The sequence below is a fragment of the Fundulus heteroclitus genome, chromosome 5 (genome assembly GCF_011125445.2).
Source record: "Fundulus heteroclitus isolate FHET01 chromosome 5, MU-UCD_Fhet_4.1, whole genome shotgun sequence".
In the NCBI taxonomy this organism is placed as follows: domain Eukaryota; kingdom Metazoa; phylum Chordata; class Actinopteri; order Cyprinodontiformes; family Fundulidae; genus Fundulus; species Fundulus heteroclitus.
Genome location: NC_046365.1, coordinates 43564819 through 43591908, shown reverse-complemented (window position 1 = coordinate 43591908; position 27090 = coordinate 43564819). Strand labels below are relative to the sequence as shown.

General features: G+C 47.3%; 2 protein-coding genes across 5 annotated transcripts; one reads left to right on the top strand and one right to left on the bottom strand.

Moving 5' to 3' along the window:
• Window positions 1–456: 456 nt before the first annotated feature.
• Window positions 457–6704, top strand: LOC105919304 (sodium/calcium exchanger 1; the record flags this gene model as incomplete). Of its 3 annotated transcripts, XM_036137682.1 has the most annotated exon segments (9): window positions 457–563; window positions 1654–1674; window positions 1768–1785; window positions 1875–1889; window positions 3586–3654; window positions 4213–4340; window positions 4543–4642; window positions 4735–5007; window positions 5374–6704. In XM_036137682.1, coding segments are annotated over 9 exon segments (1108 nt in total), but the record flags the coding sequence as incomplete, so codon positions are not given.
• Window positions 6705–7753: 1049 nt separating this feature from the next.
• On the bottom strand, window positions 7754–25616 carry LOC105919306 (phosphofurin acidic cluster sorting protein 1; the record flags this gene model as incomplete). Of its 2 annotated transcripts, none has more annotated exon segments than XM_036137681.1 (24): window positions 7754–8079; window positions 8262–8372; window positions 13296–13501; window positions 13581–13674; window positions 13746–13791; window positions 13884–13926; window positions 14569–14671; window positions 14749–14859; window positions 15272–15426; window positions 15513–15613; window positions 15697–15801; window positions 15922–16048; window positions 16126–16214; window positions 16306–16380; window positions 17182–17248; window positions 17760–17896; window positions 18335–18394; window positions 18468–18551; window positions 19089–19177; window positions 21039–21201; window positions 21845–21970; window positions 22097–22186; window positions 23068–23155; window positions 25374–25616. In XM_036137681.1, coding segments are annotated over 24 exon segments (2565 nt in total). In that variant the 5' UTR covers window positions 25556–25616.
• Between the last annotated feature and the right edge of the window lie 1474 nt (window positions 25617–27090).

Here is a 27090-nt window from a genome sequence, read left to right as displayed (position 1 = left end):
CGGACAAGATTTATTCCCGTGTGTTTTTGAAGGCAGAAATCACACAAACTTCCTGGTGCCGGGTTGAGCCACTCCTGTGAGAAGTCCTGCAGGTCTAGATCTTCTCCCACTGATGCTGATCAACGGTCTGAGCTCCAGGCTGCCCTCCTGCATGCTGGTAGTGAGGGTGCACTTACCTTCCACTCCCTGCTTTCCCACGGTTGCTGCGCTGAATGAAGGCGTGGAAACGGCTGCATGTCTTCTTCATCATCAGGTGGTTTTAGAGCCTGGTCATCGTTACAGAGGACCTGCTTTCTTTCCCCGACATGATCAACGAGTCTCTGCTTCCTGCTGCCAGGACTTCCTGTTCCTCTGAGTCTGATGTTGCTCCTGGTGTTCTCCATGTTTCCTCTCCTTCATCACTCCCCAGCGCTCCTCTTCCTCTGCAACGTCTCCTTCTGCTTTCTTCTCTTTCAGCAAAACCATTCAGATCAACATCGTTGACGATGAAGAGTACGAAAAAAACAAGAACTTCTTCCTAGAGATCGGAGACCCTCAGCTGCTCGAGATGAGTGAACGGAAAGGTGGGGGCGTCGCCACCCTGTGTCCTGACCCCGCCCACTTTAACCTCTAACCTCTTCATCCTGACTCACCTCAGCTCCTTGCAGGGAGACCTCAGATCTTCAGAGATGTTTGCAGCCTTAATTTGGGGTTTTGTGGTTCTCCACCCTGGTCCTCGTGACCCGCTGTCCTCCAGCAGTCCTCCTTGATGAGGTGCTGCAGACGTTCATTGAAGTCAGCAGCAGGACAGCTGGTCCTGAGGACCAGCTGTGGGGGCCACGGGTCTGATGCATGTCCATCCGTCTACCTGCAGGCAGGGGGGGGGCGGTGTCCTCCTCCTCCTACCTGTAGGTGGAGCTCTGTCAGTTTGTAATGGGTGTGTCTCTGTGCCTGTGAACTAATGCATGACCACTGACCCCCCCCCCCCACAGGAAGACCATTTCTGTTAGAATAATCGACCATGAGGAGTACGATAGGAGGGCCAGCTTCTACGTGGAGCTGCAGGAGCCCTACTGGGACAGGAGGAGATGGACAGGTGTGAGCCTTACCTGTCTGACACCCTCTGACCTCTCCTTCCTGCTTCTTCTGCCCTGCTGCCTCTTCCTATTGGCTGGTGCTGTCAGGGGCTCGGCTGTGATTGGCTGAAGCTCAGCTGCCTCTTCCTATTGGCTGGTGCTGTCAGGCGCTCGGCTGTGATTGGCTGAGGCTCCGCTGCGTCTGCAGACTCATTAAAAGCCCTGAAAGGATCCAGAGTCCAGCAGACGTAACGGTTTAGGACAGAGAACCTGTTCCACGTTGGTTCCAGCGTGGAACAGGTTCTTCTTCTCTTGCTCCAAACTGAGCCTGAACGTCTGAAGATGAAGTAACTTCAGCGTTGTTAAGCTGAGATGTCCAGGCAGAGGACACCGCCTGGTTCCAGCTGCAGCAGAACCTTAAACGTGTTCATGAAATGATCTGGAGAAGCTTAGCGAGACGAGGAGATCTGAGCTCCTTGTTTCCTGCTTCCTTGTTTCCTTGTTTCCTGCTTCCTTGTTTCCTTGTTTCCTGCTTCCTTGTTTCCTGCTTCCTTGTTTCCTGCTTCATGCTCGTCTCTCCTCTCTTTTCTCTCTTCAGCCGTGTTGCTTCAGGAAGTGGGTAAGCAGCTTCCTCTCCTTCCTGCCTAACCTTCCACATCTTCTCTCTGAGGCAAACCTTTCTCTGTGTCTGACTGGATGTTCTCGCTCACAGGTGGCTTCGTCCAGACAGGTAGGAGATCCAGTCACGCCGGTTCTGGTAGGAGGTACCGGTACCTGGCGGACCAACATTAACTGATGCTTTCTGTAACATTTTATTAGACAAACAGCTGTTTGGTAAGACACCGCTGGTGGTGGACATGTTTGCTTTAAAAGTGTTTCAGCGCTTGAAGCGGCAGCGTGTTCTGTTCTGCTCACCTTCAGCACATCCTCTGCATCTTCTGACGAGGCTCTCGTTTACCACACAGTTCAGTAGAACGTGCCGAGAACGCTGCCATGACATCCCACATCATGGCTCCTCAGTCCAGAACCAGACCAGACAGGACTGTGAAGGTCCACCTTCTCCACCGTCTGCGTTTAAAAAGGTCTAAAGCAGAACGGTGGTGCAGAAAGGAGGTTAGCTGCTGCTGCAGGAGGTTCTAGAGGACAGAACCGGGTCATAGGCCGCAGCAGATGTAGGCAGACCAACCCAGGGCTAGGCTGGTGGAACCGGGTCCAGGTTGAGGTCCAGACGACAGCAGCTCAGCAGACGTCCAGGCAGGAACGTCGAGGAACCCTCATGTCAGTCAAGAGGAAACCAGAGACGAAGGAACGCTGGAATTCTTCTGGAAATCTTCCAAACTGCTGATGCCTGCCGTGAAACAGGCGTGGAGAATAATCCTCGAGAACAGCAAGCAGAGGAGGTTCTGAATGCTAGAACCATCACACCGAGCCTCCTCCATCAGCTGTTTACAGAACCTCCTTCAGACGTTTATAGAACCTCCTCCAGCTGTTTATAGAACCTCCTTCAGCAGTTTGTAGAACCTCCTTCGGTAGTTTGTAGAACCTCCTCCAGCATTTTGTAGAACCTACTCCAGCTGTTTATAGAACCTCCTCCAGCAGTTTATAGAACCTCCTCCAGTAGTTTGTAGAACCTTGCTTGCTGTGTTTGGTGTCCCGCCCACAGGTGCAGGGCATGGTGGTCAAACAGCTCATCATGTTCTCTCTTCGTCACCGAAGAACCCAACCCTGACTCTGGTTTTGGTCTGAGGTTCTGCGGGTTTAAATGAGCCCACGTTTTCATGGGTCCAACTCTAAACAGAACCACCAGTGTGTTAAACGGGAGCCTTTGATGCTTGTTACGTTCTACTGCAGACACAATCGCCCAGAGAAGATCTGGAAGATCTGTTCATGCCATAATGTGGAGGACAGAGACTGAAGGATCCACCAGAACCTGCAGGTCCACTTGGAGCTGGTTGGTAGAACCTCAAACCACCAACAGCTGAAGCAGTGGATGTGGTCCTTTTGGTTGGACCCAGAACCAGAACCAGCCTTCTCCAAGTCGTCCTGCGGTGAAGGTTCTGGTGACACTGCTGAAGCTAATCTCCTCCCTCACACTGAAGGCTTTCCTGTTTTCTGTAGTCACAGCAGAACCTTCCTCCCGGTTCTGAGCGGTCTCAGCGGGTCCGGACAGGAAGTAAACCAGGTTCTGAATGCATGCCTGCACCCTGCTTCTGGACCCAGAACCAGCAGTCACACTGAGCATGCTCCGTTCACCTGCTGAGCTTTATGGGTCCGTGTGGAACTCCAGAACCCAGAACCCAGAACCCAGAACCACTGAGGTCCATCAGCAGCTGGCATGTCACACATAGATGTTCTCTGACGGCTTTAACCAGAACCCTCTCTGGTTCTGGTTCTGGTTCTAGTTCTGGTTCTGGATCTGGTTCTGGTTCTAGTTCTGGATCTGGTTCTAGTTCTGGTTCTAGTTCTGGTTCTGGTTCTAGTTCTGTCTGACAGCAGAAATGTTCTGGATTACATTCTTTCACTTGTTCAGGTAGAGACATCTACAGGAAAGTCCAAGGCAGAGATCGCCCCGCCCTGTCCACCATCATCAGCATCACAGGTTGGTCCTCATCCATCCATCATCCATCCATCATCCATCCATCCATCCATCCATCCATCATCCATCCATCATCCATCCATCATCCATCCATCATCCATCCATCCATCATCCATCCATCATCCATCCATCATCCATCCATCATCCATCCATCCATCATCCATCCATCATCCATCATCCATCCATCATCCATCCATCCATCCATCATCCATCCATCATTTATCCATCCATTAATCATCCATCCATCCATCATCCATCCATCATCCATCCATCATCCATCCATCATCCATCCATCATCAGCATCACAGGTTGGTCCCCATCCATCCATCCATCATCCATCCATCCATCATCCATCCATCCATCATCCATCATCCATCCATCATCCATCCATCATCCATCCATCATCCATCCATCATTTATCCATCCATCCATCATCCATCCATCATCCATCCATCATTTATCCATCATCCATCCATTAATCATCCATCCATCCATCATCCATCATCCATCCATTAATCATCCATCATCCATCCCTTCATCCATCCATCTCATCTCTGTCAGATGGAGGGTGTGATGAGGTTTTAACAAAGAAGGAGGAGGAGGAGAGGCGTATTGCAGAGATGGGCAGACCAACGTTGGGCGAACACGTCCGCCTGGAGGTCGTCATCGAGGAATCGTACGAGTTTAAGGTGGGAATTCATTTCCTGACAGCAGCGTCACATTCGCAGCGCTAGACGGAGTTCTGGTGAGGACCGGTTGTCCACCAGTGGTCCAGTCAAGTGTCCCTCGCCTCCTGTCTTCCCCGGCATCCAGCCTGTCCTCAGAGTAACTCTGTGTTAAAGCGACTAAATGTTAAAGGTGTCTGGTTTGCTGTGACCGGCTGGCTTTCAGAGCACGGTGGATAAACTCATCAAGAAGACCAACCTGGCTCTGGTGATCGGGACCAACAGCTGGAGGGAGCAGTTTGTGGAGGCCATCACCGTCAGCTCCGGTACTGAGTCCTGAGATCCAAACGTAGAAAGAAAAAAACGTTTTATTGAGTTTAGCTCATGAATTAACGCAGAATGCCGTCTCCTTCCTCAGGTGATGACGATGATGATGACTGTGGGGAGGAAAAACTGCCCTCCTGCTTCGATTACGTCATGCACTTCCTGACGGTCTTCTGGAAGCTTCTGTTTGCCTTCGTTCCTCCCACGGACTACTGGAACGGCTGGGCCTGCTTCGTCGTCTCCATCTTCGTCATCGGCATGCTGACCGCCGTCATCGGCGACCTGGCGTCGCATTTCGGCTGCACGGTCGGCCTCAAAGACTCCGTCACCGCGGTGGTGTTCGTGGCTTTGGGCACGTCAGTACCAGGTGGGACATGAACTAACGTCGGTTTCTGGGCAGGTCAGCAGTTCACACTGACACCCTAACACACTCTAAGCTGTGAAGGAGCCAACCTTCACAGGCTTCACTTTTTATAAACAGGTGTGATTAGATCAGGAGGGATTTGATTGGCTAGGCTGAGATTAAAGTGTGATGCTGCAGTTTCTTCTTCTCTGTCAGTGCTCAGATATCAGACTTTACTGCAGGAACGAAGCTAACATGGAGACTTCAGCCTCCATGGCTTCACCTTTCCCACCAGAAACACCTGAACTCTGGTCCAGTAATCCAGAAATGGGACCTCTAGCTAAAACAAATCTGTAAAACCTTTTTGGCTCTCCTTTGTCTCCTCATCAGACACCTTCGCCAGTAAAGTGGCGGCCATCCAGGACCAGTACGCCGACGCCTCCATCGGGAACGTCACAGGAAGTAACGCTGTCAACGTCTTCCTGGGCATCGGCGTGGCGTGGTCCATCGCCGCCATCTATCACTACAGCAAGGGCCAGGAGTTCAGGGTGGACCCAGGAACGCTGGCCTTCTCCGTCACTCTCTTCACCATCTTTGCTTTCATCTGCATCGCCGTCCTGATTTACCGGCGCCGGCCGTCCATCGGCGGGGAACTCGGTGGTCCACGAATTCCTAAAATCCTGACCACCTGCCTGTTCTTCAGCCTGTGGTTGATGTACATCGTCCTGTCGTCTCTGGAGGCCAACTGCCACATAAAGGGCTTCTAGGAGCTTCAGGTTCTGATGGATTCTCACCGGTTCCATTGGGACAGGTTCCTGCTGACTTACGGGTTCCTTTAATGTGTCTGTTTCTGTAAAGAAGTTCTGATGGTTCTGGCTTCAGAACCTTTGAATGTTTTGACAGATTTTTTGTTTTAAGCGAGATGTTTGGGTCAGTTCTGCTGGTTCCTGTTGTTTTTGACTAGATTTTCATTTCCCGGAGCTTCTGGTTGGGTGCTCCGGTTCAGGTGACGGTTCTGGTTGCTGGTCAGAGTTTTGGGCTCTTGGTGAACAGCTGGTTCTTTGTGTTCTGGTTTCTGTAGAACCTACTTTAAAACAGCCAAACGGACTCAGAATGCAGGTTGAACTCAGCATGTTTTCCTCTTCTGTGATCTTATAGTTTACTGTCAGAGTATTTAAAAGGAGTTCTTTCAGGTTTTTTGAAGTTCTGCAGGTCCAAACACCTTCAATGGGTTTTATCAGCAGCCACGAAGGATTTTAGCATCTTTTCAAGACTCTTCAAATGATGTCTTCGTCTGTCGGTTTGCCTCAACATGTAATAGATGCAATGGGCCAATGAAATGAAATAAGCTTCACTTGGTTCTTCACTGAGACGGGTTCTCTGGGTTTGGATGAAAAGCCTTATATGCTCATGGGCTGTAAAGATTCAAGTAGAACATCTGGGTTTCCGGGTTCTTCCATCGTACTGCCTTGGCGTCTGTTTTGGACCATGGGTGACCCAGTCTTCGGTCCATTTCCCCGGGTGATGACTCCTCCACCGTTAGCTGTGCACCTTTGGTTCTGCATGAAGCCACAACGGAGACCATGAGCAGAACTCAGTTCATCCTCAGAGATCCCTTCGTTTTTATTCTGTGATGTGATTGGTTGTTTGCGTGATGTCAATCTAAGATAGTTCCTGAATGCGGTTTCTCCTCAAAATATTAAATCCATTATTTTAATTGATTCTGTGTCGACTTCTGTCTTCGGTATTTATGAATCGTTGGCTTTTGAGAACCGTTCATCAAGGAGGACCAAGACGAGGACCTCGCAGCAGGGACTTACCTGCTGCTACGAGACGTTCTACATGTTCTACACCCGGTTACAGAATCCATGCTGGAAGTCCAACAGAGCCTGACACTAAATGATTTAACTGAAACATCCTTTGGTTTGTTTTAATTTAAAGGAGCAATAAGTCAGATATTTACTGTAAAACCAGCCTGAATTATTCTCATTTCTCACCCAGGATGGAGGTAACATTCCCTAGAAACAATCCTCTCCATCAACAGCGTCTTAGTCCCGTTTTTCTCCTTTCAAACCTGGAGGGACGGTCCAGAACGACTTCGGTTCTGAGTGTGGCCTGTCTTTACTTCCTGGTTCCTCAGCCAATCCTCAGCCAAACCCGGTCCAGTCCTGGTCCTGGTCCTGGTCCTGGTCTGGTTCTGGTCCTGGTCCTGGTCTGTTCCTGCCCTGGTCCTGGTCCGGGTCCGGTCCTGGTCCGGTCTGGTCCTGGTCTGGTCCTGGTCCTGGTCTGGTCCTGCCCTGGTCATGGTCCGGGTCCGGTCCTGGTCCGGTCCGGTCCTGGTCCCGGTCCGTTAAACATCTAAGAATGGGAGTCTCCATGCTGCAGATGTTTTATCAGAACCGTTTGGCTGCCAGAAATCAGCTGAAATTTACTGCAGGAAACGATCAACAGATGTCAGGAAACAAATGTTTGCAGACAGGAAGCTTTCAGACACAAAGTTTTTACATTTTTTAATAAAAAATAAATACACGAAAAGGAAAAATGTATTCCTCAGGTATAAATGCATCTGTTCTACATGGTGAGTACATGGATGAAGTGTAATTACACGGAAAACTACATTTTAGATGATAAATCTGTTTGTTTTAAGGACCAACTCTATAAAGTTTTGCTTTTAGTTAATGAAAAATAGAAAAAAAAGCTCAGAAACACATCGATACACAATTAAAGTCTGCTAACAGAGTTCATTCTTTCCTCTATGTGTTTACTCGTTCTCGTTCTATTGGCTGTAAATATTTCCCAGTTGTTCTGAGCGAGGATGTTCTGGTCCAGATTAAAACAGGTTCTAAGTTCTGTTCGGGGTCAGCCTGAGACCCGGTTCCTCCCCCTGCTGACACAGCTTGGTGCTGACAGAGGAAAACGTGGTGAAGCTTGTTCTGGGCGCCAGTGGCGAGGTCATGTGACCCCGGCGAGGAGGAGGAGGAGCTCAGGCTTTGCTGTAGCCGAAGATGCGGACCGGAAAGTGCTTGACGTGCGTCGGCCACTGAGCCGACAGCTGGAAAAACTTCACGTCGCTCCAGTCGACGCCGTCCACAGACACTGGGGAGGAGCAGAAGGAGCCTTTAGGCCTCAGAGGAGGGCTGACACCACGCGGTGCAGCGACTAGCCATCAGTGGTCTGCTGCCACCAGCACACACTGGCTAAACATGTAATGATCTCACTGCTGTGTGTGTGTGTGTGTGTGTGTGTGTGTGTGTGCGTTATTGTGTGTGTGTGCGTACCTCTCAGTGTGTTCTGGTGTTTGGACGCACAGATCAACCTGCTGATTCCTTCGATCACCTGACTCCGTGACTCCGCCTCCTTCTCCCTGGCCTTCTTGCTGAGGAAGATGACTGACACACACACCTTCATCATCATCATCATCATTCTCAGCTTCATAATCTTCATCATCACAATCATCATCATTCTCAGCTTCAATGTCTAAAGTATGAAGCCAAGAGTGCGTCGGTTTATGCACATTTTGAGCAAAACCAATTGAATCTAGGATAGTTTTAAAGGCTACACTAAGGTTATCACATTCAGTGTCAACATGGATGTTAAAATCACCCACTATAATAACCTTATCAGTATTTAACACCAAATCAGATAAGAAATCTGACAACTGATCCAAAAACTGAGTGTAAGGGCCTGGTGGACGATACAAAACAACAAACAGAAGAGGTTTTATTGCTTTGCAGTTTAGATGAGGGAAACTGAGGGTTAAATGTTCAAAAGAGCTGTATTTATTAATTGGCCTGGGACTAATTAATAAATCAGACTGAAAGATAGTTGCCACTCCTCCTCCTCTTCCCACAGATCTGGGAATGTGGAAATTTGAATAATTGGAGGGAGTTGACTCATTTATACTAACGTAGTCCTCTTGTAGCCAGGTTTCTGTGAGACAAATCATCATTCTCAGCTTCATCATCACCATCATCATCATTCTCAGCTTCATCATCTTCATCATCATCATTCTCAGCTTCATCATCATTCTCAGCTTCATCATCATTCTCAGCTTCATCATCATTCTCAGCTTCATCATCTTCATCATCATCATTGTCAGCTTCATCTTCTTCATCATCACCACCATCATCATTCTCAGCTTCATCACCATCATCATCATCATTCTCAGCTTAATGACCTTCATCATCATTCTCAGCATCATCATCATTCTTAGCTTCATCATCACCATCATCATCATTCTCATCTTCATCATCCTTATAATCACCATTCTCAGCTTCATCCCTTTCATCAACATCATTCTCAGCTTCATCACCTTCATCATCATCATTCTCAGCATCATCATCTTCATCACCATCATCATCATTCTCAGCTTCATCTTCATCATCTTCATCATCTTCATCATCACCATCATCATCATTCTCAGCTTCATCATCTTCATCATCACCATCATCATCATTCTCAGCTTCATCATCATCATCTTCATCATCACCATCATCATTATCATTCTCAGCTTTATCATCATTCTCAGCTTCATTACTTTCATCATCACCATCATTCTCAGCTTCATCTTCATCATCACCTTCATCATCATTCTCAGCATCATCATCATTCTCAGCTTCATCACCTTCATCATCACCATCATCATCATTCTCAGCTTCATCACCTTCATCATCACTCTCAGCTTCATCACCTTCATCATCACAATCATCATCATTCTCAGCTTCTTCATCATTCTCAGCTTCATCATTCTCAGCTTTATCATCACCATCATCATCATTTTCAGGTTCATCATCTTCATCATCACCATCATCATCATCATTCTCAGCATCATCACCATTCTCAACTTCATAATCTTCATTACCATCATCATTTTCAGCTTCATCATCATTCTCAGCTTTATCATCTTCATCATCACATCATCGTTCTCAGCTTTATCATCTTCATCATCATCATTCTCAGCTTCATAATCATTCTCAGCTTCATCATCTTCATCATCACCACCATCATCATCCTCAGCTTCATCACTTTCATCATCACCATCATTCTCAGATTCATCATCATCATCATCATCATCATTCTCAGCTTCATCATCACCATCATCATTCTCAGCTTCATTATCTTCATCATCACCATCGTCATCAGTGTCAGCTTCATCATCACCATCATCCTTCATCATCTTCATCATCATTCTCAGCTTCATCATCATCACCATCATTCTCAGCTTTATCTTCATCATCATTCTCAGCATCATCATCATCACCACATCATTCTCAGCTGCTTCATCACCATCACCATCATCATCATTCTCAGCTTCATCATCATCACCACATCATTCTCAGCTGCTTCATCACCATCACCATCATCATCATTCTCAGCTTCATCACCTTCATCATCACAATCATCATCATTCTCAGCTTTATCATCACCATCATCATCATTCTCAGCTTCATCATCACCATCATCATTCTCAGCTTTATCATCACCATCATCATCACTCTCAGCTTCATCATCATCATCACCACATCATCATTCTCAGCTTCATCATCATCACCACATCATTCTCAGCTGCTTCATCACCATCACCATCATCATCATTCTCAGCTTCATCACCTTCATCATCACAATCATCATCATTCTCAGCTGCTTCATCACCATCACCATCATCATCATTCTCAGCTTCATCATCATCACCACATCATTCTCAGCTGCTTCATCACCATCACCATCATCATCATTCTCAGCTTCATCACCTTCATCATCACAATCATCATCATTCTCAGCTTTATCATCACCATCATCATCATTCTCAGCTTCATCATCACCATCATCATTCTCAGCTTTATCATCACCATCATCATCACTCTCAGCTTCATCATCATCATCACCATCATCATCATTCTCAGCTTCATCATCATCACCACATCATTCTCAGCTGCTTCATCACCATCACCATCATCATCATTCTCAGCTTCATCATCTTCATCATCATCATTCTCAGCTTCATCATCATTCTCAGCTTCATCATCATTCTCAGCTTCATCATCATTCTCAGCTTCATCATCTTCATCATCATCATTGTCAGCTTCATCTTCTTCATCATCACCACCATCATCATTCTCAGCTTCATCACCATCATCATCATCATTCTCAGCTTAATGACCTTCATCATCATTCTCAGCATCATCATCATTCTTAGCTTCATCATCACCATCATCATCATTCTCATCTTCATCATCCTTATAATCACCATTCTCAGCTTCATCCCTTTCATCAACATCATTCTCAGCTTCATCACCTTCATCATCATCATTCTCAGCATCATCATCTTCATCACCATCATCATCATTCTCAGCTTCATCTTCATCATCTTCATCATCTTCATCATCACCATCATCATCATTCTCAGCTTCATCATCTTCATCATCACCATCATCATCATTCTCAGCTTCATCATCATCATCTTCATCATCACCATCATCATTATCATTCTCAGCTTTATCATCATTCTCAGCTTCATTACTTTCATCATCACCATCATTCTCAGCTTCATCTTCATCATCACCTTCATCATCATTCTCAGCATCATCATCATTCTCAGCTTCATCACCTTCATCATCACCATCATCATCATTCTCAGCTTCATCACCTTCATCATCACTCTCAGCTTCATCACCTTCATCATCACAATCATCATCATTCTCAGCTTCTTCATCATTCTCAGCTTCATCATTCTCAGCTTTATCATCACCATCATCATCATTTTCAGGTTCATCATCTTCATCATCACCATCATCATCATCATTCTCAGCATCATCACCATTCTCAACTTCATAATCTTCATTACCATCATCATTTTCAGCTTCATCATCATTCTCAGCTTTATCATCTTCATCATCACATCATCGTTCTCAGCTTTATCATCTTCATCATCATCATTCTCAGCTTCATAATCATTCTCAGCTTCATCATCTTCATCATCACCACCATCATCATCCTCAGCTTCATCACTTTCATCATCACCATCATTCTCAGATTCATCATCATCATCATCATCATCATCATTCTCAGCTTCATCATCACCATCATCATTCTCAGCTTCATTATCTTCATCATCACCATCGTCATCAGTGTCAGCTTCATCATCACCATCATCCTTCATCATCTTCATCATCATTCTCAGCTTCATCATCATCACCATCATTCTCAGCTTTATCTTCATCATCATTCTCAGCATCATCATCATCACCACATCATTCTCAGCTGCTTCATCACCATCACCATCATCATCATTCTCAGCTTCATCATCATCACCACATCATTCTCAGCTGCTTCATCACCATCACCATCATCATCATTCTCAGCTTCATCACCTTCATCATCACAATCATCATCATTCTCAGCTTTATCATCACCATCATCATCATTCTCAGCTTCATCATCACCATCATCATTCTCAGCTTTATCATCACCATCATCATCACTCTCAGCTTCATCATCATCATCACCACATCATCATTCTCAGCTTCATCATCATCACCACATCATTCTCAGCTGCTTCATCACCATCACCATCATCATCATTCTCAGCTTCATCACCTTCATCATCACAATCATCATCATTCTCAGCTGCTTCATCACCATCACCATCATCATCATTCTCAGCTTCATCATCATCACCACATCATTCTCAGCTGCTTCATCACCATCACCATCATCATCATTCTCAGCTTCATCACCTTCATCATCACAATCATCATCATTCTCAGCTTTATCATCACCATCATCATCATTCTCAGCTTCATCATCACCATCATCATTCTCAGCTTTATCATCACCATCATCATCACTCTCAGCTTCATCATCATCATCACCATCATCATCATTCTCAGCTTCATCATCATCACCACATCATTCTCAGCTGCTTCATCACCATCACCATCATCATCATTCTCAGCTTCATCACCTTCATCATCACAATCATCATCATTCTCAGCTTTATCATCACCATCATCATCATTCTCAGCTTCATCATCACCATCATCATTCTCAGCTTTATCATCACCATCATCATCATTCTCAGCTTCATCATCATCACCACATCATTCTCAGCTGCTTCATCACCATCACCATCATCATCATTCTCAGCTTTATCATCACCATCATCATCATTCTCAGCTTCATCATCACCATCATCATTCTCAGCTTTATCATCACCATCATCATCACTCTCAGCTTCATCATCATCATCACCACATCATCATTCTCAGCTGCTTCATCACCTTCATCATCACCTTCATCATTCTCCTCCCCACCTTTCTTGTTCTTCTCCTTCAGCACCACCGTCATGCTCATCAGCTCTCCTGCACTCAGACGGGACACCTGAAGGCAGCGGAAGTTGCTCTTCAGGCTGCTCTTCATCCCCACCTCCTTTCTCCACTCTCCTCCTCCTCCTCCTCCTCCTCCTCCTCCCGTGTGACTCCAGTAGTCCACCTGCAGACCCATCACCTCTGCTGGGCAGCTTCTCAGACAGGAGGAGATTTCTGGGATTATTTTTACACGGTAACACGTTCCCACAGAAGAAGCAGGACAGGACGTACCTGACGGAGGGAGACGGTGGAGGTGTGGAGGCGACGCTGCCTGGAACCCCAGACTGGCAGGGAGGAGATCCCAGCATGAAGTCATCAGAGTCCACTGAGAGGAGCAGGAGGTTCAGTCCAGGCTCAGAGGTCAGCTGAGGACAGGATCAGGTGGTTCAGACGTACCTGAGGTTGACAGGAAGTTCTGCTCCACCACGCCGACGTTCACCACCTGAAGACAGACAGGAGAACCGTGTCAGCACAGGAAGCAGCTGCTGGGGGGGGGGGGGGGGGGGGGTACTTCCTGTCTGCACCGAGTCTTACCGCGATAAACGGGACGAACTTCTGATACGGGTCGTCTTCAGGGCTGCAGAAGGAAACACATCGTCAGGTTGGAGCTTCAGCTACAGATCTGAAACATCTCTGCAGGCTTCCTCCCTCTGGGTTAAAGCTTCACTCAGAACCTCACAGAACCCCACAGAACCACACAGAACCCTACAGAACCCCACAGAACCCCACAGAACCACGCAGAACCACACAGAACCCCACAGAACCACGCAGAACCACACAGAACCCCACAGAACCACGCAGAACCACACAGAACCCCACAGAACCACACAGAACCCCGCAGAACCACGCAGAACCCAAATGGGATCTCTGCATTGGTTCTGCTGATATAAACCCTGTCGTAGCAGCAGTGTTTTCAGGATAACGGCCACATGTGACTGAGATGTTCTGCTCCTCACCTTCTCAGGGCACCAGTACCTGGAGCTCCTTAGTTTTAGTGGGAACAAAGTGTGAAAAACCCGAACATCTGAATATCCCAGAAAATTCATTTAAACCCAGACGTTCATCTGAACGTTGACAGAAGGTCCAAACACAGAGGAAGATTTCTGTTTATCTGCACCAACAATGGGTTCTAAGCTGAGACAGAGCAGCTTCTCTGGTTTTGATCTTCTGTCTGATTGTGTTCCCCTGAGATGATCCGGTTCTGGAGCAGCAGAGCTACCTCCTGTGCTTGCAGGTCAGCATGGCCTCTGAGATCGGACAGAGGTGGGTCACGGCGGCTCCGGCTACGTACTGACACACCCGAGCGGACACGCCCACAGGATCTGTTGGAGAGAAAGAACCCAGCTTCAGATTCCTGAGTCGTCCTGAGGGAGAACCGTCACTGGAGCCTGGCGCTTACCCAGCAGAGGAGGCTCCAGTCGCCCGAACAGCTCCCTCCATCCTGCGTCCAGAAACAGGTTGCCAAACGTCCCGTCCAGAGCCGACAGGTGCTTTGCTAAGGGATGGACCCCTGGAGTGGACGCAGACACAAGGGAACGTTGAGGAACTACGCCCAGATGAACCCAAACATTAAAACGGGCTGCTAAACTTTCCTCTGATGTACATAATGTAGAACAGAGGAAACTGAACGGCTTGAAAGATACGACCCAGACAGATAAAGATATGTCTGCAGCTCGTGGTCAGACTAGATTCATCTGTTCTGCTCTCCTAGACACCCCGAGAACACAAAACATGGATTTAAGAGATAAAAACTGCAACTGTAAAACGCTCGGATAGCGCCACCTGGTGGTGAGGATATAAATACATTAAAATCCTGCTTCATGAAGCTGTAGTCGACCTTCAGGGTTTCTTTAAGCTCAAGCTGCAACAACATTCATGACGACAGATAACAATCCTGTATGGACCCCCCCCCCCAGGCCTACCAACAGGGATGACCAGGAAACAGAGGTAATTCAGCCAATCAGGCGTCTTGTTGGCCAGCTGCTCCACGTAGCAGGTCAGGACGGTGTTGAGGTAACTCTGGTCCCCGGCCACCGCCACCTTCACCGTGGGCGGAGTCTGGGAGTTACAGTTGCAGCTGAAAGACACATTCAGGCGTCAGAGAGAAGGACCAATCAGGACCTGAGGAAGGACCTGAGCAAGGACCAATCAGAGGACTCGTACAATCTCTGGAGACGGGCGATGATGGCGCTGAAAGCAGCCTGGACGTCTGCGAACGAGACGCTGCACACGATTGGCTGATCGAAGAGAAGCTCCGACAGGTACTGAGGAGGAAGAGGAGGACGCACCTCATCATGTCAGAGTCCAGAACCGTCCAGAGTCTGGGTCGCTTCAGAACCACACGTACCTGACCCTGCCAGTCTGTGATGTTGATCAGGATGATGGATTCTGGGACCTGGTCCTCTGAGAACAAAATGTTGTTGAGCTGATCCAAAACGGCCTTCCGGGCCACCTGAACAAGCAGATTCCAGAAAAGAACTTTACTCACAGCCAGAACCGGAGCTCAGGATCTGGACCCAAACCCAGACGTGAAACTGGAACCACAGCTAAACCTCAGCAGAGCGCGTCTCACCTGTGGACCAGTCATCCTGTGGTCACAGGACGTCTCCACGTCCACGCTGCTGGTCCTGTCCGTCCCTCTGAGGTGCTGTCGGTCCCTCAGGGAGGCGGCCCTCGCAGGATGCGGACCTCCGGTCCTGCTGCAGAGGGGCGCAGAGAGAACGGGTCGGGTCGGGTTGAGTGGCGCCGTCTGGCACTGCTCAGGTGAAGTCAGTACCTGGGAGACATCTGTGTTTGCGACTCAGTTTTACACAGTTTGGCTGCGGGGCCCGCATCTGTTGCCATGGCGACATCCTCCTCAGCTTCCTGGGTGATGGGCGTGGGGTTAGAACAAGAAACAGAAGCAGAACGTGCAACAAAAACCCAAAGCGTGTTCTTGTCTCTGGTCCAAACTCACCCCAGGGCCCTCCTCCTCCCCTCTGGGCCCCTCGGGGCCTCTGGGCCCTGGAGCTCCAGCAGGCAGGGGCTCCGCCTGGTCAAGACAGAGGTCAGTTACACAAAGTAACCTGCAGGGGGCAGCAGAGCCCCTATAGACTTCCTTTCTGCACCATTGATAGTCATTTATTTTCTATTTTTTATGACTGTGTGTGAAGTTAAAGTTTTTAAGGTTGTTGATGTCCAGGTGAAATTAAAAGCTCAGCTGTTCATGGCCACAGGTGAGCTTCGCCTGAAAGACCAAACTCAGGGTAAAGTTGTTGTCAGAGTTTTCCTCTCTGGGTTTCCTGAGGACAGATGTGAACCACGCTGAGCTTTCCTTGTGTGGCCTGGTTCAGCAGACCAGAAACAACAGAACTGCAGTCCTGGTTCTGGTTCTGACTCTCAAACACGCCTCACACGACCCAATGAGTGGCTGCCTTCATGCAGAGGGTCAGAGACGGCTGCTGCTCAGAGACGGGTCACTTAAGTTCTGGTGTCGTTAGGATCCAAATGTAGAACCCGGAAAATTATTACCGTTAATCCAACATGTCTGTGTGGCGCCGCCTTCGTCTCTGAGCGTGTGCAGCACAGGACGGACGCTCCATCCCTGAGTGTTTTAATCTGTCTGTTCTGGTAACACCTGAGGAGAGAAGCTCATCCTTCACTGGGCCAGAGGCAGGAGAGAGTCAGGTAGCAGAAATAAGCTGCTGTGCTCATGCACGTGGAGCCGTGCACGTGGTTTTCTCCTAAATCATCGCCATCGTTCTGAACATTTCAATAAAACACAAACTGCAGCTGCCTGATCTGTAACCGGCTGCTGGTCAAACAGACATGTTGTAAATCCGGTTTTACTCACAGCGGTTTGGTGGTTCTGAAAGTCCAGAGTTCTGGGTTCTGTGTGAGCCGCGCCTTCAAAGAACGGCCTGTGGAGAGAAACTCTCATCAGCTCCGGGTCGGCCTGAACCGCCACACTGCGGGTTAAACTCAGACCTTTAGAGGACAACGCTGCATTAAAAACCATTAAAGTAAAGTTCAGGACTCCTGGGCCCTCCGGTGGCTCTCTGCTCAGAGCTCACCAGGAATCCTCACTAATAGGAGCCCAGCTCCATGTGGGCCTGTGGGGGGGAGGGAGGCGGTAAAGGGCGGGGCCCCAGTGGGGGGGGGGGATCACAACATGACTTTCAGGAAATGAATATGACACCTCGCTGGGAGGGAAACTGCAGATCGATGGGTGAACACAGTCAGCTGCTCTAGGGCCACTAGAGGCTCCTGAGGTCTACATCAGGAGTTTTACAGGTTGCTGATGATGGATCTATAACGATGTGATTACTGAAGGGTTCTTGGTGTCAAGGATCAGTTTCAGCTGCGGGTCTGTTTGGTTCCAAAGTGTTTTAGGTGTAAATCAGACGGGTACCGGCTGGGTTTCAGCCTCACCTGAGTTTGGGTTTGGGTGTGCTCTGCAGGCTCTCGTTGTCGTCCGCCTCGGGGCCGCTGTCGCTCATGCCCTCCAGACTGCTGTACAGAAGGTCCAGATCCTCCTCAGCATCCGGGATCTGACCTACAGGGTCCGTCTGCACACAAGGCCAACAGCTTCAAACTGCATCATTTAATGAGAATAAATCAAAACTGCCGTTAAATCAAATCTGGGTCCTAGTTTCTCCTAAATATCATTATTTCTATATGAACGGCACCACCAGCTGAAGATCCTGATGATGAAGCAATAATAATAAATAGTGTCTGGACTCCAAAACGTGCAGCAATGACACTGGGAGATTTCTCTTAATGACTGCACGTGTAAAATCTTCAGACAATGACTGAATGTACCAGCGCTCCAGACTTCAGGAGGAGATTTTAGGTTAAATGGAGACAAACTTTCAGCTTCTGAAGCTGTTTGAGCTGCACTGAAGACCTGCGGTTGTCGTCTCAGCTCAGCGGCTGGTTCTTCTGGTTGATTAGAAATATCTAGCTGAGCCGCCGGCTGCTGCAGGCGACCAGCACTCAGAACTAACCTCTTCGCTGACTCTGAATCTCTTCAGTAGAGCTACAAACTTCTGCTTCAGGTTTGGATGCTGCAAGACAGAAGCAGAAGTTTCTTCAGGTGTTTGATTTGGTCTGAAAACCAGAGCTCAGGTAGGTCCTCACCTGGGCCAGGGACGCCGTCTGCATTACTTTCCTGTGGGACGTCTTTGTCTTTCTGTGGACGTCTTCGTCTTCGTTATACATCTCCTGGACAACATAAAAATGGCAGGTGTGACTCCTGACAGGTAAGAAGAATCAAAGCAGCTCAGCTCACAGACCTTAGACAATCTGGGGCCATCTGTGGCTTTTTAAAACAAATGTGTGTTGATAGTTTGTTGCCTTTAAGTTATTCCTGCAGACACACCTTTAGGTTTAGGGTCTGAATCTGGCAACCAACAGCTCGGCTGCTTGGAAACATTTTGCCAGGGTTCCCGTCTCCCTAATTTTGGGATAATTAAGTTCTCAGTCTATAAGCTATCTTTAACTTTGGGGCTGTAATATAGTTGGGGGCTTGTCCGGGATAAACTAAAATCTGCTGAAATGAATCCACACATGAACGTGAGGGGGTGAAAGGATTACTGACTCTTTCTTCACTTCCTGCATCTCTCAGATGTTTTGGGTTGTTTTCCTCCTCTGAGATGCAAACTCACGGCAGCATTTCTCCACGCTGCTACTGAGACTCTGGACTGGAACCAGTCTCAGCTGAGATCTATAGTGAAACAGGTATGATGAACGCTCTGTTACCTGAAGCGCGAGAGCATCATCACTTCCTTCTTGTTCCGAGGAGAAACTGTCGTCGTCCTCCCAGTAATGCTCCGTGTCGGGAGATCGATCTGCACAAACACACAACCCTGCTGTGACCACATGGTCCATTCAGGCCAGTTTGTGTAACTGGTGCTTAAAGGTACATAGCCACGTTATATGCTGGTAAAAAAAAGACCAAAAACCGTTTGATCATGATAAAATAAAGTTATATACACCAAGCCTCCATCCTGATAATAATGTGTTGATGGATAAAAATAGCCCCAGCATTGGGCGCGATAACCAGATCTAAACAGATGTGCCGCCATCTAGTGGCAGTGTTGCAGAACTACCACAATGCCGGTTTGCTTAATTAATAAATCAAAATTAAATAATGCCGGACTGAGCCTGACCCTCTGCAATGCCTTGCAGTAAAGAGATAAAAGAAATGAAATGAAATTTATTCGAACATGAACATGATACAAATATAAAAATAAAATAGTGCACAGTAACAAGAAGTGCATAAGAAAGAAGAGAAAATACAGATTTTTGTTTCAGTTAACATATCATGCTCAAAATGGGGTAGGAAGAAGTGAGAACTTATAAACTCCTACCCCTAAGAAAGAAGTAAATTAAATAAACCGATCTACAGCAACTTTAAGAGCCTCATATCAGAACATTTACTCACGTCAGTCAAATCTGCATCACAGATCGGCAGATTTAGCATTCTTCGAACCATACCATTGCGGATGTAATTCGAGTGTGTTTTTATGGTTATAATAAACGTTATCTCCACAAGGGTTTTATACACTGATTGGATATTGATGTTTGTGTTATCCGGTCCGCTCATTACGACTAAAATAAAGCCAAAGCTTTTTAAAGTTAGCGCCGAAGGTCCGCTAGCCTAAATGCTATTAGCCCCTGGTAACATTTGCCCTTCTTGGACATACGACTACGGTTTGTTTCAAACACAAGGTTTGTTTCATTTCGCTCCATCATCATTCGATAGTGCTATGAGCGTTATTACCACATTAATATGGAATATAAATGTCGATTTAAAGGTGTTTTGTACATAGACATAATATACATGGAGCGGGTTCTGCCTCTGCTGCGTTCGCCATGTTAAATGTGGCAAATCTGCAGTTACTCAGTCACTTAAACAGTATCAGAGGGACTTTAATCTCAGAATATTCTTTGTATTCGTAGTGTTTTTATTTTTGTAATATTACAAGTTTATTTTTGTATCCTTTTAGCTTTATTTATTTAAAGAAAATTTTTCTTTAAAATGTTATTTTATCAAATGTTTTGTTTAACTCAGGAATTGCATTGTGAATGGGTTGAAACATACCAAATGTTGTTCTGAAATAATTAAGCTAATTTAACCTCAATTCACATTCTCCAAGATGAACTTTGGTTCTTTGACTCAGATCTGCAGTGAACCAGGATTCACTGAATCATTCTGATGATCAACCATTTTATTTTGTCTTTTGTTTCTTTTGTGTGTACATAGTTCCTTAGCTTAGCTTCTTTAATATTCATTTTGCTTAGTAGTTAAGTTTCACTAGCCTAGAGAGGATTTGTTGATTGAAATATAGTGTTAATTCAGATAAACAGCATTATATAGTGATGTTCTCTGGATGTTCATTTATTTCTGTTATTAAATTCTTGAACTTGAAGAGAAGTTGTCTCTTATTTATTCTATATGTGTGCAGAGTTTGCTGTTAAAAGAACACCAATGCTTGAATTATTGCTTTCAACTATTGTCCTGATTTCAGCCTAAGAGCTGATATCCACTGGACAATACCTAACAGAGTTATCTATTAAACATTAAATAACTTTAAACAGTGTGTAACTTCACAACACTGTATATATATATATCATTTTTTTTTAATTTATTTATTTATTATCACCTCAACCAATCAGCAGCCAGCATGCCCGACTCACTTCCCCTACCTGAGGCCTTGGCCTTGTTGCCACGGAGACCACTCGTCTCCTCCTGTTCGATTGGCTGACTGGAGAGAAAATGGACGCTCAGCTCTGCCGCTCGCACTGAGGCCTCCTTCCGGCTGCTGTGGAGACCCAGGATGTGGGCTCCATCGGTGGGATGCTGCATCACCTGAGAGACGAGCACAAAGACAGTCACCCACGCACTGAGAGGCGGTGCTTCCCTTCTCCATCCTTCTGTCTCTTTCTGCATGAAGCACCGCGTTGCTGCTGCTAGTCCGGGAAAAAGGAGAAAACATCCTTTAAGTCAAGGTTTCACATAAAAGGGAATAGAAATAAATCATCCATCACTGAGTACAACCTGGACAGACTGCCACTAGAGATGGACACTTATCGTACCATTTATCATTATTAGGATTTATTTAATTATCATTAAATGTTTTATTCATCCTGACATTGGTAAACTACCTAATGATGTCGAAAAGCCTTAAGACTAAAAGGCTTACTGTACCACTTTACAATAAGGCTCCCTTATAGATGGCTCATAAATGGTTTATAGATATATTATTAATTAATGACTCATTCATAAGTGTCTATTATGCATTAATTAGTAACTGAGTCTGAAATGTTTAATATAAGCAACTCTAGAAGAAATATATAGTTGAACAGATCAGAGAACAATGCCCAGGAAACCAGGAGCTCCAGATTAAAGGTCAGAGGTCATGACTCTGGACCAGTCTGGCTGCTGGAAGGTTGAAGGAGAAAGAACCAAGATGGCCGCCAGTGTCCCAGCCTGCAGCTGCTTCCTGTCTTACCTCGTCCATGTTGATGACGCCCACCGCGAGCGATTTGTAGCCCAGGATGGTGCGGTTCTTGTACTTCTTCCTGCGCTGCAGCATCACGTGCAGACGGTTGGCGTCTTTCTTCAGGAAGTGTGGGTACTAACGACCAAACAGGGAGGAGCTAGCGTCAGCGGAGCGGCTAGCATCAGCGGCTAGCGTCAGCGGCGCGGCTAGCGTCAGCGGCTAGCGTCAGCGGCTAGCGTCAGCGGTAGGGTTAGCACCGACCTGCAGGGAGAAGCTGAGCTCCAGGTCCGTCTCCATGGGCCCGCCGGGAGGAAGAGGGTACTCACTGGACCTCAGAGTCCGCTTAGAACCCTGAGACACAGATCCAGAACCAACCCGTGTCATTACCGTCTGGGCTTTTGTGTCAGAGGATCAGCAAAACTGCACATCAAACGTTGCCATGGAAACATTGTTTAAAAGGAAGCTTTCATCTCTAAACAGCAGCCAGAGAAGCAAAAGGAGCGATCATCACAGTTACAGTTAGATTAACGTTCCCTAAAGCTGCCGGGCTTTGACTAGGCCGTTCTACCAATGGATCTGCTCTGATCTAAACCATCCGTAACATTTCTGACTGCAGGTTCAGGGAGGTTCTCCTGCTGGAAGGAGAACCTCCACCCCAGTCTCAGGTCTTCTCCAGCCTCTTCTGCAGCCTTCAGGGTGTTGGTTCTCTAATAAACATCTCAGGTTCTCTGATAAACCTCTCAGGTTCTCTAATAAACCTCTCAGGTTCTCTGATAAACCTCTCAGGTTCTCTAATAAACCTCTCAGGTTCTCTGATAAACCTCTCAGGTTCTCTAATAAACCTCTCAGGTTCTCTAATAAACCTCTCAGGTTCTCTGATAAACCTCTCAGGTTCTCTGATAAACCTCTCAGGTTCTCTAATAAACCTCTCAGGTTCTCTGATAAACCTCTCAGGTTCTCTAATAAACCTCTCAGGTTCTCTAATAAACCTCTCAGGTTCTCTGATAAACCTCTCAGGTTCTCTAATAAACCTCTCAGGTTCTCTAATAAACCTCTGAGGCCTTCGTAGAACAGCTGCTTCCCTGGCCTCAGAGCAAAGGGAATCATGGGATAAGAACCTTTTCCCTTCAGTTCTTCTGGTCATCCTGGCAGTGGGGTTCCACTGAGGTTTGAGCTAGAACCTCTGGAGGTGTGAATACTTTAGGAAGGTTCTGTGTCAGAGGAACACTCACCTGGATCTTCACAGCGATGATGACTGAGCTGAGCTCTCGGTCCAGCTCCCTGAAGAGCATCAGCTTCTTCAGCGTCAGACTGCAGAGCCTGGAGACGACACAGAACCACAGCAGAACCATAACAGAACCACAGCAGAACCATAACAGGACCACAGCAGAACCACAGCAGAACCATAGCAGAACTGCAGCAGAACCATAACAGAACCACAGCAGAACCATAACAGAACCGCAGCAGAACCATAACAGGACCATAACAGGACCACAGCAGAACCACAGCAGAACCATAGTGGGTCCATAACAGAACCACAACAGAACCATAGCAGAACTGCAGCAGAACCACAGCAGAACCACAACAGAACCACAGCAGAACCATAACAGAACCACAGCAGAACCATAACAGAGCCTCCAGCAGAGCCTAAATCAGAGAACCAGAACCATCCCTGATCTGGTGTCTCACTGGGTCCAGCTCTGGTTCCAGGTTCATCTCCTCATGCTGCTAAGATCCACCGGTTCCTGCTGGAATATAAAGAACCTGATCAGAACCGAAGAACCTGATCAGAACCGAGGAACCTGATCAGAACCGAATAACCTGATCAGAACCGAATAACCTGATCAGAACCGAAGAACCTGATCAGAACCGAGGCGTGGCTGAAGACGGGTCTGGAGCAGGAATGGGTCAAAGGGAGACGGTCTGCTGGATGTTCTCCAGCCTGAAACGGAGAACTGAGAGGATATCAAGAGAACAGGGCTGAGGAGAACCTTTTCTCTGTTTTCTTTTTATAGTTTTTTATAATTTTAATAAAAGCGACGAATCGTTCTGGCTTTAATAGGAACTTCATGGATTTAAATCCTCAGTGTTGTCCAGTCAGAGCTCCCAGAACTCAGAGGTTCTAGTGGGTTTGGTGCTGATCGGTGTTCAGGAACCAGCAGCAGAGAAGCTCCAGGGAGGGAACCGGGTCAGAACCTCAGAGGGATCTGCTCCTCCTCATTACTCCCGGATCAGAACCGCTTCCTGTCAGCAGGAGATAAAGCCGCTAATCTGCTGCCGGCGCTGCCTGACCCGGCTCAGCAGCAGAGCAGCGGGATGAAGGGCGATGACTTAATCTTCGTCTTCATCATCCCTGCTACGCTGGCTGGAGAGGAAGAGGAGCGCTGAAGATGGATGGCTGTGATGAGCTGCTGCTCCTCCAGAACCGGTTCTACACCTGAACATGTGAAGCAGCTCTGGAGGAGGAGAGGAGAAGCTGAACCAAAGCCACCAGTCTGAGGATGAAGATGTTCAGAGGAACCAGGAAACTTCTGGCAGCGATGATCAGCAGGAAGCATCAAGTAAAATGTTTCAACCTGTTTTCTATCAGAACGTAGCTGTGAACGCTCAGAGAACAAAGATCCACACAGAACCAGAGGAGACGGTGAACATCTGCAGAATTTAGGAGAACATTCAGAAGAATCTGGTGGAACACAGAGAGTCTCACACAAGCAGGAGAAAAGTAGAGATGGGACTCAGGGTGGAACAGAAAGACAGAACCAGAACCTGCACACGACACCAGAACCTGCAGACAACACCAGAACCTGCACACGACACCAGAACCTGCAGACGGCACCAGAACCGCTGCGCAGCAAGAAGTGGACTCAGGGAGGAGTCAGAGGATGAAGAGGAGGAGGAGGAGGAAGAGGAGGAAGAGGAGGAGGAGACCTTTCCTCCAGAGCTGGACCCTGAAGGAGAAGCTGCAGGCGTCATGGCGGACCGCTTCAGAAAGCGGGTCAGACCCGTTCAGGGTGAGGTTCGGAAGTGAGACCGACAGGTGAGAGCAGGTATCACCTGGATACAGAACCGACCCACGCCAGAGAGGAGAACAGGTATGCAGGAAGTGGACCACACCTGTACGATGGCCTCAGGAACATCTGGGTCACCTGAGGTTCTGAACCAGGTCCAGAACACAGCAGAACAGATCAGGTAAGGCATCAGAACCAAAATTAAGTGGATCGGATAATGCTGACCGGGCAGAACCGGTCCAGTTGGTCTGAGAGGAACCAGCTGCTGCCACTGAGGTGGAACTGAACCGGGTCGAGCAGAACCTGCCTGGTACCTGCAGGTATAACAGGTATGAAACCCAAGAGGCTGTGAGCGGAACCGGGTTGGACCCACTGACAAATATGGCAACAGGTCCGGGAATCATTTATTATCCGTTCGCCTGGGTTCGGCATTAAGTTCAGGTCAGAACCACAAACGGGTCCAACAAGCTGACTCCCAGAACCATCCACCACCTCTGAGTCAGATCATCGCCGCACATTAATCCTCTTACCTGGGCACGCAGCTCGGTGAGCACCGCTCCACCTCCCAGGTCGCGAACAGGTTCATCGGAACCGGGACACGGCTGTCAGTCGGCCCATCAGCTCCGGATCCCTCTGAAGGTTCGGCAACTGCCACCGAACTCGGAGAAACCGGGACTCCGTGAAATCCTCCGCGGTCCGCAGCCGCTGCCATCGTCTCTGTGCCGCCTGTAGATCTGCGGAGCCCCGGGAGGAGCGAGGGAGGCGGTACCGGAGGGAGGGAGGCGGTACCGGAGGGAGGGAGGCGGTACCGGAGGAGGGAGGCGGTACCGGGGGGAGGCGGTACCGGAGGGAGGGAGGCGGTACCGGGGGGAGGGAGGCGGTACCGGGGGGAGGGAGGCGGTCCAAAATGGGGCGTGATGGAGGCAGAAACAGGAAGAGTAATACTGAGCTATTATTCAGGGGCGGAGCTAGAGGGGGGCAGGGGGGCAATGGACCCCCTGAAATCTGATTCATTATAATAGATTTATACCTATTTTGATAAAATATTTGTTTGTTTTGATCACACATTTTGATTGAAATTACTTATTGTTTGGCTGAATAATAAAAAGACAAAAATTCCCTCCTTACGTATACACTTGAGATACGAAACCATCGAGATCCGCCAGATGGTGGCGCTAATGTGCACCTCCAGTTTTTTTGCCAATGGTGAAGAAGAGACAAAGAATGGAGTCTAGAAGGAATATTAGGAACAGAGGGGAAAGGGAGGAAATTAAATTTTATTTATATAGCACCAGTTCACAACACATGTCATCTCAAGTGTCTTTACAAAGTCAAATTCCATCAAATCATACAAACTGGTCAAAAAGTTTCCAGCCTTACTACAGAAATAGCTCAGGGTAACATGAGCCACTCTGACTATAAGTTTTGTCACAAAGAAAAGTTTTAAGATTAGTCTTAAAAGTAGACGGGGTGTCTGCCTCACGGACCAAAACTGGGAGTTGGTTCCACAGGAGAGGAGCCTGATAGCTAAAGGATCTGCCTCCCATTCTACTTTTAGAGACTCTAGGAACCACCAGCAGACCTGCAGTCTGAGAGCGAAGTGCTCTGTTAGGAACATACGGGGTAATCAGAGCTCTGATATATGATGGAGCTTGATTATTAAGGGCTTTATACGTTAGAAGAAGAATTTTAAATTCTATTCTTGATTTAACAGGAAGCCAATGAAGGGAAGCTAAAACAGGAGAAATATGATCCCTCTGGTTGATTTTCATCAGAACTCATGCTGCAGCATTTTGGATCAGCTGAAGGCTTTGAACTGCATTTTGTGGACTTCCTGATAGTAAAGAATTACAATAGTCCAGCCTTGAAGTAACAAATGCATCAGGATTATAAATAAGGTGTTATTCTGTGGCGGTAAACACAGAGGGACATTAAGTCATAAAAAGGGTGGTAGAAATTCAACAAGTTAAATCAATAAGATAATTTATCCAGAGGCAGTGAAGAGGGTAAAAAAAAGAATGAAAGTTTGAGACCAACATGAACCAAGGAGTAAACATTAACGTCTATAGCTGCAAGAGGGCGCTCTAGGCCTGTGAAAACTACACGCTGCTCCACTACCACTTAAAAATTTATTGAAACATGAACTTCTAGACAACAAAGACTGAACTCATGTTTGTTGTTTCACTGTTTCAGTCTGGATTCAGGCATCAGAGCGAAGCGTGGAGCAGCTCTAAGGACCCAGACTGA